General features: G+C 45.1%; 1 protein-coding gene across 3 annotated transcripts in view; it reads right to left on the bottom strand.

Annotated features, from left to right (window-relative positions):
• The window catches only part of LOC138246110 (ketosamine-3-kinase-like), a 161754-nt gene that overhangs the window by 28132 nt on the left and 112452 nt on the right, over nt 1-21170 (bottom strand). For all 3 annotated transcript variants that reach the window (XM_069200354.1, XM_069200353.1, XM_069200355.1), the window contains exon 5: nt 10529-10651. In XM_069200354.1, the coding sequence (XP_069056455.1) occupies nt 10529-10651 (123 nt within the window). The remainder of the gene's footprint in view (nt 1-10528; nt 10652-21170) is intronic.

The raw sequence follows: 21170 nt of genomic DNA, 5'->3' as shown, positions 1-21170 counted from the left end.
GAATTATTTTTTTACATTTATTGCAGTATGCAGAGAATACCTGTTACCATGGGTCTTCATCCTTGTCCGCAGCTTGACGTTCTTCCAAAGGAACTGTTTCCATCTCCCCTTCTTCATGGTGCTTCTTTTCCACTTAAGCTTGGGAGTACTCATTCCAGTGCATGGCTCGTAGGTGTTTCAACATTCCACTTGTGCTAAAACAGTACATCCTGGGATGTCTATTCTACAAAACCTGTTCACACAAATAACATGTTACCTTTCAAGTGATGATTTTCTTCTCTCCTCTGGAATGTGTTAAAAACTTTTATACTAGGTATTTTCATGCAGAATGATCTGCTCTTCCACCGTAGGAAGGTGTTGTGATTTACAATACATCATCATCTAGATGTACCACAGCAGATGATTACTATTGGCTGGTTCCTTCTGCTTGCTGGCTCTGTCTATTATGTTATTCAGACATTTTGGGCACAGCGCACGATTCCTTCTCTCAGTGAGAATTAAAATTGGTGTCCTCACAAAGGATGGGTTTATATTTTTCCAGAGGCTACGGGACACTTTTTAATAGTGTGAAGTGTGTAACCTGTCAGACGCGACCTTTCTTTCTTTTCGTCTGCTGTTTCTGAATTTGCGAATGCTCCAAGATTCCTCCAACAGAAATGCTACGGTACCACAGATCTTTTTTGGGTCCCTGGCTCTACATGATAGCAGAGGTGCCTCTTAGAATGGTCTGCTGCTGTAAGAATACCTGGCCAGTACACACCCAGGCTATTGGTTCCATGTAGAACAACGTAATCCACTTCCTGAAATTCACACCCATTTCCACCTTTTGGAGCACGGCAAATAAGAAGGGCAAAACCAAGGTGTTCAAAGCCGTCTTAGTATGCAGAGATACCTCTATTGGCTGCAGATATGCACGGCGGCTCTAATGAGTACACAGAATAGTTTAAAGTTTGTATGTCTACTAAATCTGGTGATAAAATAATTCTCGTTAGGGTGGACCAGACCTCGAATGTATGATATCAGCTAATTGGCTATCATCTTTCCCTGAAACTTATACCCACAATTTAATAGGGACATTAGTGTATACGACTTAATATCAAGTGGTTCCCGCACTGGGGTAGGCAATACCACAATTGTTGTCTCCAGGGTAGAGCTCAATAAACCCCCTTATTAAAAGCATGTTCATACATGTTCAGTAATTAAGGGGCTAACCTCTTTCTCGGTCAAGTAAAATTCCGAAGGTAGTCCGTCATTCCCCAGCATCTCTCCCCTTACCCATTAATCTATGGCTTTGGTCATCTCTATAGTGAGTGGCCTCTCTTATGTGTCTTTCTGTGCTCTTATCACATTGTGCACAGTTATCCTTGACAGGTAAGGGTCAAATCGGTTTGCCTCAGTTACAACTGGTAGTGAATGAAGTCTGACGTATGTCACAAAAGGCCCCATTGATTTTCTATTGTGTGTGGAGAATTTCTCCTGTTTCAGATTTTATAATGCATTCAGCTTTTCTGTCTACTTCTCAGGGTATTAGCTGTACCCACAAGCAATACGCCACAATGTGCTGTGGGACCACATACTGTTTATCATTTACTCCCCTCAAACATCTATCAGTGTTGAGTACACTTTTGCTAACTCTATCCATTTTTTGTGGCTATTGGGGTCAGTCAGAGACACCACACCCAACACATATAATCCCTTTCCTAGTGTATTTAATTGACAGGTTATAGTCACTGTTTTGCCATGGATGCTTTTCAGACATAAGCCTCTAATTACTGCCTTAAATGCGTCCGACCCAATCGCTATGTCTCTGCCTCTAAACTCACTACATTAAAAGATCGAAGTGTTCCCCAAACAAAGATCATAATGGCACATCCCACAATACCTATACCTGTAAGGGCCAAAATGGCACTGCAGAGAGTACCCACCCCAGGCCATCTGCATTTGCACCAGGCGTGGTTTGACTCTGTTCTCCCCAAATAGTCAGTGCTGCTGAGATCCACCTCCCTATTCTTATTTGGAACATATACAATATGTGTGGATCCCATGTGTGGAGGAATACAATGAGAATTTTCTAGTTTCAGGTTGAAGTTCCCTCAAAGCTTCTATAAAGTGCTATTGTGTCGAGCTCGCAAATTGCTTGGATAGGGTCATGCAGGGGGGCCTTTGTTATAGCAGGATCGACATGTCCTCTTCAATATATAGAATGTTCTAATTTTCCCACACAGACACTTGCTATGTCAAACATTCTTGCCAACGTAACATTCAGGGAGGTAAAACAATGGGTCTAATTTGCGGTGGGGGCAGAGATACATGCCAGTATGATGTCAACCCCATTGTATGAATATTCCACTATGGTACCTCTCCCCTCTTCATCAATGTGTGACTCTCGGAACTTGTAAGGCACTCCTGGGAACTCCACACCAGTGCTCCCCGTGAGAATGACGAATCTACTGTACCCACCAGTTACCACCGCCACCTTTTGCGCAGTTCTCAAGTTCCATCCTAGTGAAACGAGTCTCCTGCAAACATGCAAAGTAGATCGACCTTTGACTCAAATATGACAGTATCCTCTGTCGCTTAACCGGCATCCCCATCCCCTCACATTCCAGGTCAGATCATTATAAGTGTTGCACATTTGTGTATGTTGATCTAGGATCTGAGGACCCCCCTTTTCTACCATAATTGATTTACATGTGAACATGCTTCCATGCTTCACCGGGGCCTGTCGTACCAATCCTTGTATGAATTGCTCCAGCTCAAAACACAGACCACAGACTGGTTGAACTGCCACTGGCTGCTCTAGTATGACTAGCAGCGAGTACTCTACCTATTCCAACCACCTCCCCAAGGCAAAGGTTTATAGAAGTAACTCGCAATCCCCACCCCATAACAAATCAACATTAACTATCATTTTCAATCGAAGGTGAGTGCGGCACAGGCGTGTCTGGCAATAAGGTGAATGCTGCCACAATACACACAGAGCACCGATCATTTTGACTCAACCATATCCGTGCTCATCTCCTCTTTACTTATAAACCAGTCACACAACGGGACTAGGTCGCACACCCTGATATATTGTGATAAAAACAAAGTTATTCAATCATCTTCCCAGTATTACCCATTGAACCATACTATCAAGCAAGGAGTTCTGCAGTCATGGGCATCAATGCTGGAGCAGGGCCCAGTATTTTAGAGACAGATGTGTCTTCAAAGTTCTTACTCTTCCCCAGCCAAGCCATGATCTATGTCTGATGTCAGTTTCGCCAGTTTCTGTAATTTGTAACTTGTAACATCTTCAATCATCTTCAACCAGCCCTGCTCTTTGTCATGCAAGTTGCTCCTTGGAAGGATGCCCACTTGCCACAACTGTCTTTCTTTTGACATTTTTGTGGACTTTATGTCCATACTGTGATTACTCATCATTTTTATTGTAAGACATCCGGACTCCATCTAACGAAAATCAAGCATCATTAGATAAAGCAATAAAAACAACTAGAACCCTTACACCTTGCTTGTGGAGCAACTGTTTGATATCCATATAGGATTCCTATGCCACATCTAGACCTAGAGTTGCACTTGACAAGCCGCTTAACATAGTGGAGGTACGAGCAGCAATACATCTGTAGGCTGAGGGGCTCCCTGCTGAGTTTTACGAAACGTACAAAATAAAATTAGCCCCGAAATTTCTGCATGTGTATGATGAGACCAAAAACACCAGACTCCTGCCTCAGTTCATGAGAGAGAAGCGGTGCTAATTGTTCTGCACAAGCCAGATCACGATCCCTTAGATGTGCCATCATACTGGCCTCTCTCGCTGTTCAATACCGATTACAAGATACTAGGCAAGGCGCTGGCAAATAGGTTGACCCTAGTGACATACACACTAGTACACCCGTATCAAAATCTGATTATCCCACAGTGGAATACATTCCTCAATTTAAGCTGGCTATGTTCAATCATAGATAGGATGCTGGGAGATGGTACGACACCGATGTCTTTAGCCATCGAGAAAGCATTTGATACAGTGGGTTGGCCATATCTGAAGGTAGTGCTCGAGTGCATGGGGTTTGGCTAGGGAATTACAAGATTGATTTGTCTCTTATACATTGACTGATGGCTAGGGTTTGCATGGGCAGAGGCATTTTCGAAGCCTTCCCAAAGTCCGAGGTACCAGACACAAGTGCCCATTGTCACCTTTAATATTGGCACTGGCTACTGAGCTGTTTGCGGCACCTTTAGGAAGTAAAGGCCCACAGTAGGGAATACCAAACAATGGAGCCTGGGACATTATCTCCCTATATGCAGAGGACAAGCTCTTGTAGCTCCGGGACTAGCTCTCCCCACCGTACTGACTACACTAGAGGAGTTTAGGGAAGTGACAGGGCTAAAACTTAGTAAGCCTAAAACACTTTTATTCCCACTTAAGAGCGGCACGGAGAGGGGAGGATTGATTGGCATTTGGTTTGAATTGAGACATGACAGGTTTAAGTACCTTGAGGTGTGTGTATACCTCACGGCCAGGAACCTAATACAAGGGAACTTGGCCAGGGTGTTAAACGGCACTATACAATAGGCGGACTTCTGCAAGACCCTTCCACTGTCACCAAAAGGAAGGCTGGGGATAGCTAAGATGCTGGTGCTGCCGAGTTTGGTGTACTATTTTATGGCATTCCTGGTGAAACTTCCTCGAACCTTCTTCAAAGAACCGGACAAGGTCCTGATTGATTTCTTCTGGGGTCATGGCAGGAGGAGGGTAGCGCTGCAGAAACTGTATAATCCAATGGACAGGGGGAGGCCCAATTATGAGCTGTACTATGCTACTGTCCAACTGCACCGGACCATGAAATGGCTTTCGGACAATACGATCCTGGAGGCAAGGAAAATCACGCCTGGGACTCAAAGTGCAGTCATTACTGGAGTGTTTGCTGGATCTGAGGGCCGACTATGCCACAGGTAACAAACTGAGTAGGGAGGTGAAACTGTTAGCACAATTATGTGCATGTTGGAATGTCCAATATACTATAATCCCCAGCCGTGTCATTGTGGATACTCCCGGACTTTCATACACTCACCTTACACCAAGCATTAGTTAGAGAATGAACAGTCCATATTGGGAGATATATTTGAACACATCATACTGCTCACATTCCCAGAGGTGACTGAGAAATACGGAATAGGCCTGGGCCACTACTTGACTTACAATACAATGACACATGTCATAAAAAAGACATGGGGCCAGGACTAGACCGAGCGGCATGTCTCCGAAACACTGGGACTTATGCTACAACACAGAGGGGGTAGGAGGGCAGTAATTTTGCAACATAGCGCACTCCTGGGGTCCCACCTTACTGAGTACCCTGGTCTGCAAGGTAAATGGGATGTCATTGTAGGCCAGGAATTGACAGACTGGCAGTGGGGAAGGGAAATGAAGCAGGTGAAAACTGTGCTCAGGAACCCAAGAATTAGGTATACCCAGTTCAACTATTTTCACCACACATACCTTACCCCTGTGTAGTTGAGCTGCATGCTCCCAGGAGTGGAGCCTCACTGCCTTAGATGCCCCACACAGACAGATTTCCAACACATGGTTGTAGGAAAGTACCATCTTGCCTGGCATGTTACCCCCATTTTTAACTGTATATATGTTGTTTTAGTTGTATGTGTCACTGGGACCCTGCCAGCCAGGGCCCCAGTGCTCATACGTGTGCCTGACTGTGTTACCTGTGTTATGACTAACTGTCTCACTGAGGCTCTGCTATCCAGAACCTCAGTGGTTATGCTCTCTCATTTCTTTCCAAATTGTTACTAACAGGCTAGTGACCAATTTTACCAATTCACATTGGCATACTGGAACACCCTTATAATTCCCTAGTATATGGTACTGAGGTACCCAGGGTATTGGGGTTCCAGGAGATCCCTATGGGCTGCAGCATTTCTTTTTCCACCCATAGGGAGCTCTGACAATTCTTACACAGGCCTGCCACCGCAGCCTGAGTGAAATAACGTCCACGTTATTTCACAGCCATTTACCACTGCACTTAAGTAACTTATAAGTCACCTATATGTCTAACCTTTACCTGGTAAAGGTTAGGTGCAAAGTTACTTAGTGTGTGGGCACCCTGGCACTAGCCAAGGTGCCCCCACATTGTTCAGGGCAAATTCGCCGGACTTTGTGAGTGCGGGGACACCATTACACGCGTGCACTACACATAGGTCACTACCTATGTGTAGCTTCACAATGGTAACTCCGAATATGGCCATGTAACATGTCTAAGATCATGGAATTGCCCCCTCTATGCCATCCTGGCATTGTTGGTGCAATCCCATGATCCCACAGGTCTGTAGCACAGACCCTGGTACTGCCAAACTGCCTTTTCAGGGGTTTCACTGCAGCTGCTGCTGCTGCCAACCCCTCAGACAGGTTTCTGCCCTCCTGGGGTCCAGCCAGGCCTGGCCCAGGATGGCAGAACAAAGGACTTCCTCAGAGAGAGGGTGTTACACCCTCTCCCTTTGGAAAATGGTGTGAAGGCAGGGGAGGAGTAGCCTCCCCCAGCCTCTGGAAATGCTTTCATGGGCACAGATGGTGCCCATTTCTGCATAAGCCAGTCTACACCGGTTCAGGGACCCCTCAGCCCTGCTCTGGCACGAAACTGGACAAAGGAAAGGGGAGTGACCACTCCCCTGACCTGCACCTCCTCTGGGAGGTGCCCAGAGCTCCTCCAGTGTGCTCCAGACCTCTGCCATCTTGGAAACAGAGGTGCTGCTGGCACACTAGACTGCTCTGAGTGGCCAGGGCCAGCAGGTGACGTCAGAGACTCCTTCTGATAGGCTCCTTCAGGTGTTGCTAGCCTATCCTCTCTCCTAAGTAGCCAAACCCTCTTTTCTGGCTATTTAGGGTCTCTGCTTTGGGGAATTCCTTAGATAACAAATGCAAGAGCTCATCAGAGTTCCTCTGCATCTCTCTCTTCACCTTCTGCCAAGGAATCGACTGCTGACCGCGCTGGAAGCCTGCAAAACTGCAACAAAGTAGCTAAGACGACTACTGCAACTCTGTAACGCTGATCCTGCCGCCTTCTCGACTGTTTTCCTGGTGGTGCATGCTGTGGGGGTAGTCTGCCTCCTCTCTGCACTAGAAGCTCCGAAGAAATCTCCCGTGGGTCGACGGAATCTGCAACCGCAGGCACCAAAGAACTGCATCACCGGTCCCCTGGGTCTCCTCTCAGCACGATGAGCGAGGTCCCTTGAATCCAGCAACTGTGTCCAAGTGACTCCCACAGTCCAGTGACTCTTCAGTCCAAGTTTGGTGGAGGTAAGTCCTTGCCTCCCCACGCCAGATTGCATTGCTGGGAACCGCGACTTTTTCAGCTACTCCGGCCTCTGTGCACTTCCGGCGGAAATCCTTTGTGCACAGCCAAGCCTGGGTCCACGGCACTCTAACCTGCATTGCACGACTTTCTAAGTTGTCCTCCGGCGGCGTGGGACTCCTTTGTGCAACTTCGGGTGAGCACCGTTTCACTCTTCTTCGTAGTGCCTGTTCCGGCACTTCTGAGGGTGCTGCCTGCTTCTGAGAGGGCTCCTTGTCTTGCTCGACGCCCCCTCTGTCCCAAGACGCAATTGGCGACATCCTGGTCCCTCCTGGGCGACAGCAGCATCCAAAAACCCTAGCCGCACGATTTGCAGCTAGCAAGGCTTGTTGGCGGTCTTTCGGCGGGAAAACACTTCTGCACGACTCCCCACGGCGTGGGGGATCCATCCTCCAAAGGGGAAGTCTCTAGCCCTTGAGGTTCCTGCAGAATCCTCAGCTTCTACTGTCCAGTAGCAGCTTCTTTGCACCCACAGCTGGCATTTCCTGGGCATCAGCCCATCTCCGACTTGCTTGTGACTTTTGGACTTGGTCCCCTTGTTCCACAGGTACCCTCGACTGGAAATCCATCATTGTTGCATTGCTGGTTTGTGTCTTTCCTGCAGAATTCCCCTATCACGACTTCTATGTCCTTTGGGGAACTTTAGTGCACTTTGCACTCACTTTTCAGGGTCTTGGGGTGGGCTATTTTTCTAACCCTCACTATTTTCTAATAGTCCCAGCGACCCTCTACAAGGTCACATAGGTTTGGGGTCCATTCGTGGTTCGCATTCCACTTTTGGAGTATATGGTTTGTGTTGCCCCTATCCCTATGTGTCCCCATTGCATCCTATTGTAACTATACATTGTTTGCACTGTTTTCTAAGACTATACTGCATATTTTTGGTATTGTGTACATATATCTTGTGTATATTTGCTATCCTCATACTGAGGGTACTCACTGAGATACTTGGCATATTGTCATAAAAATAAAGTACCTTTATATATATATCTGTGTATTGTGTTTTCTTATGATATTGTGCAAGTGACACTAGTGGTACTGTAGGAGCTTCACTCGTCTCCTAGTTCAGCCTAAGCTGCTAGACACCCTAGACACTAATAAGGGATACCTGGGCCTGGTGCAAGGTGTAAGTACCCCTTGGTACTCACTACAAGCCAGTCCAGCCTCCTACAATGGTTTGGTCCAGCCCTGTAATAGCAAGGTTCTGGCAGAATATGGTGAAGGGACCAAAACCAAAATCACAAACATTATGCGCAGACCCCAGAGCAATGTCTCCTTGGGCTAATACCACATAGAAAAAAGACTAAGTATGTAGCAAAACATATAGACCTAGCATACGCTTTAGCTAAGCAGATTATCGCCATGGCCTTGAAGTCATTCTGGCCCCATAATGGCAATGGTGGCTATATGATCTCCTTAAATGGGGGATAGCAGAGATGGATGTGTGGGATAACCTATGTGCACAGGGCAAATACATGGGACGATTATCAGACTGCGCTGAAATGCAAAACCAATGCTAACCACCCTGAACAAAGGGCAGGGAAGGATTTGTAGCTGCATGATGGGGTGGATATCAGCAGTGGCGGCCGGCAGCTTTAGGAGGGAGGCACATCCATTAACAACACTCATATCATTCAAGCATGCACGCATGCACCAAACATTCAATTTAAAACATCAAACACATACACACACACACACACACACACACACACACACACACACACACACACACACACTTACCTTCAGGTGCCAAGAGGGTTGGGACTGCTGCCTTCCCTCATTGGCTGACCAGCAGTCCCAGCCTCGTCACAGAGTGGGATGGGGTCAGTGAGACTGCTGACCCCACCCCACTCTGTGACGAAGTGTCACTGATTGACACTCGCCCTGGGCACTTCAGGGCTTAAACCTGAGGCACCCAGGGAGAGTGTCAATTGGTGACGCTTTCCTCGTCACCCAGGGGAGGGCCACGAGGCACCTTTGTTGAGCCGAGGAGGTCACGCCCAAAGGAGGTGTGACCTCCTAAGCCCAGCAAAGTTCAGCTCAGGCAGCCAGGAGTGTGCGCAAATCGTGCATGTCGGCTCCTGGCTGCCTGAGCTGAACATGGAGAGTGTCTGTCAGGCTGACCTTTGTTCAGCCTGACAGACACTCTTCATGAGGGGCAAAAGGTGGGGAGGTGTGGCCTCTCTGCCCTAAAGGACGGGCCACCACTGGATATCAGAACATGACCGGGGGGTGCACTACGCGCCACACACAGAGCACCCGCAGGCGCAGACTGTAACATGCATGAAGGATACCCCTTGAGCAATGTAAACAGTCACTAAAGAGAAAACACATATGAAGGGCACACATATTATGAGAGACTAGTACCTAGCAGCACAGGGATTCGCAGGGGCAGCATTCAGACTCACTACAAAGGGAAAATCTTTGAGATTGCGACATAAATTAACACCTTGCTTCCTAGTTCAGTCTCCTCAGATAAGGGGGAGTTGTAATGGTTTTCTGTTGTCGTTTGTTTTTCATGCGGGCCTCAGGGCCATTCTGAATCTCCTGACTGAAGAGGACTGCATGGATACGGATTATATATCCAAGTGTATCATATTGGATGAGCAAAGCGAGCTCATCTGACTACTTTCCTCCAGAAATTATTTAAACCACTGAAGAGCATAGCCTTCTAGCCCATGGCAAAGCAAAAACAACAAGTGATGGACGGAATGCTGAACATTGTCAAACATTCACCCCCAGTACAGTGATTTGTGCCTAAATCCATCGTTTTTTTGCTGCCCATGCCATTCCAGTTTGGACCCAGCCATATGCAAATCAGTCTTGACCCTGTTCCCCATGGGAACAGTCCAGCCCGAACTGCTAGGCCAGGTCTTCCCTGGACTGGAAACAAGCATCCTGGGACCGGTTTCGGGGTTTCACCCCTCATCAGCCAGGCTAGCTTGAATCCAGTGGCATGGGAAGCACGGGACCCACGTTCTAGCCCATGGCAAGGCAGTTCATAACAATGGAATGTTCAATCATGTCATAACCCACGCACAGGTCAAAAAGTATCAGTCTGACTGTCTCACCCCATCTCTCTCCAAATCACTTCCCTTCTGCCATACACAACTGAGTGAATAGAGAAACACAATGAACACCCTGTGAACTGAGAAAATTGTCACCTGAAGATGAGACCACAGTTCTCTTGCCTCTCTGTCTCCATATTCCTTTTCAATCAAATCCAACTGTATTTGGAGTCGCTGTCTGGAGTAGAAGGAGACCCAGTCATTCTGCCAATCATTAACCTGAAAGAAGAAGATCAAAGCTTGAAGACATTACATCAAACAAAATGTTTAAGTTAGTTGTGTAGAATATCAGAGTTAGCATACGCGGAGGACAAATAAGGTGCATATGGACTCATCAGGAAAGTAACTGAACTAAAACATTTTCAACTTATTTGACGTAAGGCGTTCTTAATGGTCATAAAATGCACAGAAATAGCAGAGCTATATTCAGAGCTGTTACTGAACCCCCAAAAGTTCAGGAAGTGGCAAACTGAGGTAGTGGAGACAAATGACAGTCTTTTCTGTGGCAGAAACCTTGTGGAAAGCTTTTGTCCAAACCATCACAGTAATTCAGGAGCACCTTGATTTTAGAATATCTCAAGAGCGACCTCTTCCTAGCTTAAAGGCTACTAGTAGTTGTTACGTCTGCAAAGTTTGATAACTCAGTAGTGTGTTTAGCAACAAGAAGCAGTTTACACTCTATAAAACACACATAAACTAATAAAGTCTTAGAGCCCACTGTAGTGGGCTATACCGGCCATTAAAGGCCCTCTCCAGTGTTAAAGGTCCGAGCCTAAGGCAAGTGCCTTTGACAAGGGAGCAGGCCTTTGATGGCCGGTATAGCGTAGCTACAAAGGGCTTTAAGGCTATTAGAACATTCCGTCACTAGAGGGCAGAGTGTTCTAAAACAAAAACAAAAACCTCACAGAGCTCAAGCTGTATTGAAATACCCTTGGGCTTTGAGGCCTTTGTTCATAGCTGTTGCTGTGAACAAACAACACTGGAATGTTGAGGCTCCAGGCTTTTATCAGCCATTAGAAGCCCTGAGCACTCCATTATCTCCAATTGAGCTCACAATATTCCAGTGTTCTAGTATAGCATAACGCAAAAGCAATGGTTCATCACAGAGTGGACAATTTGAGAACTGGACACAGTCCAGTAATCAAAGATTTTTAGCATTTGCAAAATCTCTGGGTTTAAAAACGGATACTAGATCGCAATATGGAGGGGGTGTGTTTAGTGTGCCCCTTCTAAATTGCCATTCAGTAGCATATGTAGTAATGGATTCCAGCCATAATTCCAGTCTCAAACCATTGAAAAGTCATAACCCCCAAGTTGGAGTGTTAATTAATTTGCAAAAGAGAGGGGTCCACTTTGAACACCTTCTCTTTTCTGAATTATGGAAAAGGTTTCTTGGGAACAGACTGTGGTTCAGATGACCACTGCCAACTCTCAAAGAAACTTTAAAAAAATGTTTTTTAATGGCAGCTATATTTTCTGTAAGGAAATCGGACCACTTAAAAAAAATTCTCTATTCAAGTGCAGGCACAGGCATGGTGGTTTGCTGAGCCTAGAAGGCCACCATCCTTGTAATTGTATCCAGTTGGAATGAGACACGCAATTTGTGACTTACCAAATAAATATTAGACAGATAGGTCGGTTTGCAACCTAGTATGATTCAGAATCTTTCGGCTAGACCTATTAGTACATATCCCAGTTTTCAAAATTCAATACTTGTTGCAAAAATACAGTTTTGCGACAAGTATAATGATACATGTGGCCCATTGCGACAACTGATTGGCAGCATGCAGAGAGAGAGCGAAAGACAACAGGGCAGAGAGACAGTTAAGATTGATGAAAGCTAAGAGACTGCGATGCAGAGTAGGGGCCTTTTTTCCACAATATGAATGGGGTGAGCCATTTTTCTGGATCTTAGCGATGGTTGCTCAAACTTGCGGTTGAAGATGATCTGGAGTTGCAGTGGCCTTAAGTTATGGTCCCTAGTCTATGTGAGGCAAAGTGATTGGACTTAAATTACTTGGTGTAAGGAGTGCAGTGGAGGGTACTGAATGTTGGATGTACTTGGTCCAAATAATGTAGCTACTGAGCATTCTAACAGACACATTTTCGAGCAGATCTCTAAAATTTTCTGAAATAGATTTGCTAAATAAAATATTAAAGATATACTTACAGTAAAACAGACTTTTCTTTTGTGAACATTGGACAGAGGCCTTCATTTCTTTAAAGACATATGTACAAAAACATTTCTACAACTGATCCAATACAGTTTATTTGTTTCATGTAACACCATTAGTCCCATTCACGGCAGTGCTGCAGCTTGTGTATTTTTATCTGAATTACATGATCTGCAGCCAATGTAGCGTGTGAGGCCATGATCAGAAATAGCATCCCACAAAAGCAACAGTAGTTAAAAAAAACAAAACGTTAGCCACCAGGGATTAGCAGTTCGTAAATGGCATGGTCTGGCAAAATTCAAGCTTCACTGCTCCTTAGATTTAGAAATCATAAGTTTCAGTATTGGCATCTACCACATAGGCTAATAAGTGAAAGTAAGCTCCTTCACCAACATAACCGGCTAATTGGACTACTAAAACACCATTAAAATTGTAACATTAATAGCCCAAGGACCACCAATCACAGAGCAATACCAATTTCAACTGCACCAACAATGTAGTCACAAATATTTAAGACTGTATCTAAGCGATCTCAAACGGAGGCCGAGCATGTGAACTTACTCTAAGCACTGCAAGAGCAGCCTCTGCTGGACTGAAAAACATTTGTTTTCAAAATTAGCACTCCATGTATGTAGGTACAAACACAAAGACCACTCACCTAGCAAAAGAGCTGAGGAGGACAGTATGACATGCAGGCAACATGAAGCAGGACTGTGTATAAAAAAGCTTGGTAGAGGCAGGGTGATCTATCTGGGTGGAGCCAAGAAGCCCCACTGACAGATGAGATGTTACTCCACAAGAAGAATCTTACGATGATTTTAGATTTGTAGACACAAAGGTGCTCCTCAGACGACTTTACAAGGTGCCTGGTGATTTGCACTGACCATGAGATATTAACAGAGAATCTTTAAATTCTGAGTTCCATCACCTTTTAAAAGAACTTGGCCTTTGTCCTCTTTCCGGTTATAGAACTCCTTTGTGACTTGCAATATCCTAATAATGTATGGCAGGGAGTACCTTGTCCCATATATAGTGTTGCACATTATTAATTGCCAGTAGTTCTTTCTTTTACTTCCAGACCCATTTCTGACAATGGTTCTTCTACCACTGGTGATTTCTATCACTGTTCTCTTCAGTGCACCTATTGCTGACAGTGGGTCGAGATCTGTGTCTGGTACTGCTAAGGTTTTCTAACTGAAAATGCAAGAAATCTGAAACACACTGTATGAGCACCCACTCCCTGAGCCTCTGTGGTGACAAGCTGAGCTAATGCAGAGAGTCAAATGAATCCATAAATGTTGGAGGAGTACAATAGAATGCCTTGTTAAACCAATGGCACCAAACTTCAGCACTTAGTATTTATCTGCATATAGGCCCTCATAATATCTCAAAGGCTGATGTTATCCCGATGGCCCTGCCCACCACCACCCCCAGTCTCATCCAACACCAGAGGAATGATTCTAGTTCTGATGTCTTTGGTAGCCAGCCATTAAAGAAGCTTTTTGGATTCATCCCCCCACTAGCATACCCGTCAGGTGGAAGCCAGCATTTGTAGGCCTCCTCCAGGCTCAGCTGGCATAGGGGGAACCTTTCCAATGCCAGTTGACGCAGCATTGGCTCTGTTGGGAGCCCCGGTCCACACTCTCTTGAGATAATATGGACGCCTCAAGCTTCTTAATCCGCACCAGTCACTTGCGGTTCTGGCCTCGAACTACTGAGCAGGCCACCTCCCGCATGAAGGCCTTAAAGGGCTCCATAATATTGCAGGGAAGACTACTGTGTCCTTGTTGATGCCTAGAAATGTCCTGAGTTCCAGTTTCAAGTGGGAGGTAAAACACCCCTTCGTCAGGAACCAAGCATTCAGACATCACAGGGTCCTAAGCCTGCCCTCAGGTACCCCAAATTGTGCCGTCATTGGAGCATGGTCCAGTATCCCCCACAGGAATATTACCAAGCAGGTAGTGTGCAGAAGGTCGGGGATGGAACTAGTAAACAGTCAATACAGGTTTGAGTGTAGTCCCTGTAACCAGGGTTCAAGAACCCTCCACAGATCACTTAGTCATAGACCAGTAGCACAATCCGCCTGCCCTCTTCCATCCTCCGTGAGAGGACCATGGACCTGTGCCAACTCTGGTAAGATATAATATTACTGAAGTCCTTCCCAGTGATTGTCATTCCCTGGAACATAGCCTATATGAGGGCTCAAAGGCTCTCCAGAGTGGATTGGGTCAACACAGGCAGGAGATACATGCACACTAAGTTATATACGGTGCCTTCCAAGGACCAATCCAGAATGACAAACGTCATGTAAGTGTCCCGGGAAACTTTGGAAAACCGTAATGGCAAGGGTTGGTGAAGGAGAGTGGCTGCCCTCTGGAATAACTGGTTTGGACCACCCTGTCATACCCCATACTGGCTATCCCATCAGTAATTGGTATGGTGGAAATGTTTACGAAAGACTAGTCTCTGCGGACCTTGTGAGAAGAAAAATGGCGTTTTGGGACCTCATCCACCAGTTCAACTGTTGATCTTTCAGGAAGAAAATGACCATGTATTAATAGAAAGAATGTTATGCCAAAGCCAATCCAAAGAAGAAAAGCTAATACAGTCAAGGAAAGCCACAGATAGTTCCATGGAAAAATAAAGTAATTTGTTTTAAGCCACTTTATCAGCTTACGTGTTTTTGGCAGTTCAGGTATAGAAGAGGCAAATGAGTCTGAAAAAGTGTTGCTGATGTCGGCAAAGTATCCAGAAGCAGTTTGTGCAAAAACTGGAGCCGTATTTGTAGGAGGAGAACTGGTAGGGGTCTCCTGCGGTGGGTCACAGTAAATGACGCCATCCATCTGTGTTGAAGTTGTGTCAAATCGTTCAGTAATTTCTATGTCGTTTGCTGTAACAGATGTTAATGGAACTAATGCAAGATCATTTTCTACCCTTCCCAAGCTCGGAGAGGTGTCAGTGTTTCTGCTCAAAACTTGTAGAGGGACATCTTGACCAGTACTGAGAGGGATTTGGTAACTACTGGCCGCTCCTCTTGGCCTGCTGTGCAGGATCGGCCACATGGTGTAACTTGACATTGTCAATAGATACAAAGCGGTTATCTTTAGCACCAGCCAACAGTGAAAGAATGACAGTTCTTGTAACATGTATTCCCAAGACTGGGACCGGTGCACGATAAGAAGGACCGAACTCCTTTTTCACAGCAACGTTTTCACACAGTAGATCCCCAACTTTTGGAATCCAGCTGGTAGATGTTATTGGTACATCCTTAATACCTGTGGAGGCAGCACTGGTAGAAGCGTTGTCACGGAACTGTTGTAATTCCTGCAAGACAATGACACGTTCATTTATGTCAAAAGGTGTTTCTGCCACCTCCACGCCAGGACCATCAAGATCTGGAACATACATTTGAGTTCCAAACAGGCACTTGTATGAAGTACGACCCCTCCCAGGGACCTTCTAGGCAGATTGTCAAGTGCTCTCAGGACTTCATACAGGTGATTAAGCCAATTATGAGTCGTACCTAAGACTCTGGCTGTTAAGGACTGCTTTAAATCGCGGTTTTGTCGATCCACAACACTATTTCCCTCTGGATGAAATGGAGACGAGTAATGAAGTTGGACCCCTAACAAAGCCATGGTGTCTCTGAATGCCCTTGAAGCAAAAGCAGGGCCCTGGTCAGAGTGGAAAGCCGCAACTGCATATGTGCCGATAAAGAGTTGCAAATTTTTAATAACAGTCTGAGCGTCAGCCGAGCGTTGTGGCCACACCCATAGAAATCTGGAGCAAGAGTCGACCACGACTAAGATATATTTGTATGCACTGTTTGGTGTTAGGGGACCACAGTGGTCCAAGTACACACACTGTAATGGTTTGGTGGAAATTAGGAGGGGTGTCTGCAGTGGGCGTTTGGCGGTGGAGCCCTTAATTTGTTGGCAGATGTCACAACAAAAGACATACTGCTTGGTTAGTTTGTATAGACCTGGGCACCAATAACGTGCTTGCAATAATGATAACGTAGCTGCCACACCAGCATGGGCAGATGCAACCCCCACATGTGCTGCTTTAATCAACTCTGGTCTCATGTCTGTGTTGGGAATTAATCAAACCCCCACACCTGGTATTTTTACTTCTGCGTCAAGGAAGTCTCCCATTCAGTAGGAATATTGAGCAGGAAATGCTTTTGGATAGGGCGTGCCTTTAGCCATAGCTTTCACTGCAGCCCATATGTCATCATCTGGTTTCGTTCCAAAACGAGTTACTGCACCAACAGCGGTCATAGCTACTGCTGATTTAGCTGCTTCATCAGCCAGTGTATTTCCAGCAACGTGTATTTCAACGTGCTGGTGTCCAAGTGTATGTACAACATGGACGTTTGGCAGCGTTTCCTTCAGATCTGCTACTTTTCCCCACAGAAGTCTGTGTTTGATGGTGTTGCCTTTAGAATCTCTGAACCCATTCTGGCGCCAGTAATGCAGGTATTCATTGAAGGACTGGACACAATAGTATGAATCACAGCCAATCCATGTTAGCTGTGCAGGCAGTGTATTCCAGTGCCATCACCAGAGCCTTTAGCTCTGCTAGTTGTGCTGTGCAATCCCCTAGGGTTTGCGTGAATGTATGCTTGGGACAGAATTGATTATCCTCTATGTAGTCACTTACTACTGCACAAGCAGCGGAGTATTGATGTTTTGTGCCTTTTGCAGGATGTGCTGAGCCATCAGTGTACATGACTCTTTGATATTGATCAATAGGCAATGTATTTGCCAGAACTGGGTATTCTAGTTCATATTGCAAATATTCTTGAGTTTGTAATTTTGGGTTGAAAATGTAGTCAACATCAGTGGCTGTCAAAGACGTTGCCCACTAAATCCAACGTGGAGGTAATGCTTTAGCTTTTGGAACCCTGGCTTTGGTAACAGCCTCAAGGGCTGGAATTGGAGATATGACAATAATGTGTTTCCCCTGGGCTAGTGTTCTTTCTTTGATGACAACCATCTGAACCGCAGTGAGAATGTTTTAAGTGGGAGCAAAGCGTTGTTCTGCTGCTGAATACAAATGTGATTTGTATGCTATCGGGACAGTCTCACCCTCATTGAAAGTTACATAGGTGAAACCAATGGCACCAGCAATTACTCTGATAACCGGATTTTTTGTTGTTGTCCCTTGCCTGTAAGTGTTATGCTGCAGGCATGTCTATTTGCAAAGCTGTGAGAATGCATGTGTGTTCAACTGTCCAAAATTTACTGGAAAAGTCAGGTCGTATTAAGTCATATAAAGGTTTTATGCGCAATGCGTAATCTGGAATGTAAGTTCTGCCAACATTTAGGGAACCCAATAGTGATTGGAGTTTTTTTAATGGTATTTGGAGGTAGTAACTGTGCACATTTTTGTAAGAATTGTGTCGCTCGGCTCTTTCCTTCACTTGATAATTCGTATCCCAAAAACAGGACACTAAGGAAGTTTTTTTTTTTGTTTTTTTTTAATTTGAATTTAAAGCCGCATTCGTCCAATCCCACAACAATGCGGGCTACCCGTCTTAGATGTTGCAGTAATTCATCATCTGTGAGATAAATATCATCTACATAGGACAATGCTTCAGGGTCAATGTCATGCAACATTGAAGAAACACGAGCCGCAAACAGTCCTGGACTGTTCTTGTACCCTTTTTCTGGGAGGCTAGTGCGCTGAAACTTGTATCTACTCACAGGTGCTATATTTTGGCAAAAGAAACCATTGGAAATGTCCAGCGTTGTTCTGTATTTTTTACGCACTATGTTATTCATGAGTGCTGTGCTATATGAGTTTTGTATAGCGTATGTGCGTGTATGACTGTTTAGATGTCTGTAGTCTAAGATTATTCTGTAAGAATGGTCCAGTTTAGCTACTAGGAATAAAGGATTATTCATTGGTGTGACACAGGGTTCGATTACGCCCTGGTACTCTAGTTGTGTGAGGATTTCCCTCACAGGTGCTTTAGCATCGTGTTTTATTGGGTACTGGGGTTGTGGTTGGGGTTGATTTTAATAGGAATTACATGATAGGGGGAATCTTTATCCCATATTACGTGGTTGTGATATAACGCGGGTGCCTGCGCCAATGCCCAATCGATGGCGTAGGATTCTGCGAGCTCATCCGGAATAAGAAGGGCGAAAGAGGGTTTGATAACATCTTCCCCATATGGGCAAGTACTGGCAAATACAGGTGGCCAATCCCTTTAGGGCAGTAGAATATCATATATGTTTACGACGCAGTCCCAAAAGATTGCGTCGATTGAACACTCAATGTCTCCTTCTAACTGTAACATTACTTTGTACACCCTATCAGGTGTGAAGACATGCATGTCCGCATTTTTAACCTGTAAGAAATCATCAGTTGCTTTCACCTACAGATGCTATAGGAGATTCTGGTCAACTATTGTGACCTCTGCCGCGCTGTCTAATAGCACTAATGCCCACTTCTTGTTCTTCAATAGAGCCCTCTTCTTGAGTGGCATGACCAACTGCAACTGCTGCCACTTTTTTCTTTTTGAATTGGGGTTTTTGTTGGGGAAGTTTTCAATCTTTTTTAACAGAAACTTCTGCTGAGCGTTGTGATTCCTGTCTTGGTTTCACGTACTAAGTTCTTCGCTCTGGCCGCCCACCTCTTTCACTGCGTTTTTCCAGTGAGTCCTGAAAGGAACAAGATTGTCGTGTATCAGTATATCGATATCTGTCAGACGTTTTTATATTATCTCTATTTCTGAGATTATATCTATTCTGTGAGGTCTCCGTATGTGGAGATTCTCCCCTTTCTTTTTTAGGAGTTTGTTGTTTTTTATCTCAGCGTTTCTTAGTACCCTCAGGAGCTTGCTTGGTAGAATCTTTATTAGATTTATCCTGAAGTTGTGGTTTTGTGGGTCTGGCCCTCAGACTATCTCAACCAATACTAGAGTAGTTCTCCATAACAACCTTTGGCAGCTCACATTCTTGATCCTGTGGAGGAACATCCCAAAGCTACATGCGCACCGCTAGTGCAACTGCTTCCACTTTAACGTTGCTTAATATTATTGAGGATACTGTGGCAAAATTGCCCATTAGTAGCATCTTCAAGTACAGGGCCAGGGCAGCCCCATATTCATTTTGAATTGGTTTCAACACTTCCGGTAAATTGGCAAGTGTCGGTGTACCATGTGCGGTAGTATAGAGTGTTGCAAATACCGTGCCCCATGTATTGCGGTTATCTACTGTGGGAACCATCCCAAACGGCAAGCAGATAGTTAATATTCTATGCTTATCCTGAGGTCCTTTATGGGGTCAGTGCGTTTATTTTTTGAGCTAACCAAAATGGAATTTCTTCTCGTTTGGCGGGTACTTTACCCATGATCGAATGTACAGTCGCCAGATTAATACCTGGCGTTACTGGTTGCACCAGAGCAGCACATGCTGGGTTTGTCTTTAATGTTTGCATTACAAACTGTACTAATCGTCTGTATATTTCCGTCAGCTCAGCATATAAGCGGCATACTTCAGCTACTGTCATGGTTGCTGCATCAGGGTGGGATGTACATGTGGGCAATAAAGGCCAGATAGAACCGTCATTAATTAGATGACCTAACCTAACTTGTAAAATTGTATGGGGTAGGGAGCCATCAAGCCAATTATTATGTTCTTGATAAGATAGAGGTATTTTTAGATATGCATATGCTCTGTATTGTGCAGGTATATTTATAGGTGTATAGTGATGAAATGTATTTGTATTCGCATCAGCCGCTGGAAATGTGACCCAAGAATAAAATAATTCTGCTCTATAGGCTGGATGAACCTCACAACAAATGTAACTGGACCCCCCCTGGGCCGTGAGGCCATGTGCCAAAAAATGAGCAATAAGGGGTGGTCGCATATTGACTGCAATTCCTACCCGTTGCGGGTTCGCCATAACGAATGGTAAATTTTGTTCAGAGATAAGCACACAAAATGGGGATTATCCTTTTAGAGTTCAAGCTTGAACAACCTATAGTGTTAGTTAGGTACTCCCTACTTAGCTGAGGAGGAAAATCCTCAATACCACAGATGTCTCCGTATATAGTACTGAGGTGTCTTTGTATGTAGTGAGACATAGATACTCAGGAGGACCAGAAAATTAGAGCCTGACCAAACGTTGGAGGCGCCATGTCGCGTAGGCTCTCATTATTCTAATGAGACTACTGGATTTGGGTGGCAGAATCACTTGCACTGTGGGGGACTGAGTCTGAACCCACTACAGGTGATACCTGTCGGCCTAATCCGGGTTTTGCTCCAGCTAACTAGCAGTGCCTCAATTCCACACAAGAGCAGGGATGATTGGGCAGCTGAGCGGATGACACAATCAACTCCTCGAGGAAATCGTGGTCACTCAGATCGCGTCCGTTTCTCCCAGCTACACATATACAAGGACAATCAGAGGCAGTATATGTTTCAATAAGATTTTAATGAAGCAACTGCATCTTGGATAATAAAGCGTGTACTGCAATAACTGGGACGATTAATCATGACTGGATTAAAATTGGGACTAGGAGGGTAAAGCATAAAATTAACGCTACCATA

This window comes from Pleurodeles waltl, chromosome 7 (genome assembly GCF_031143425.1).
Source record: "Pleurodeles waltl isolate 20211129_DDA chromosome 7, aPleWal1.hap1.20221129, whole genome shotgun sequence".
NCBI classification, from domain to species: Eukaryota; Metazoa; Chordata; class Amphibia; order Caudata; family Salamandridae; genus Pleurodeles; species Pleurodeles waltl.
This window is presented reverse-complemented; position numbering and strand designations above follow the sequence as displayed.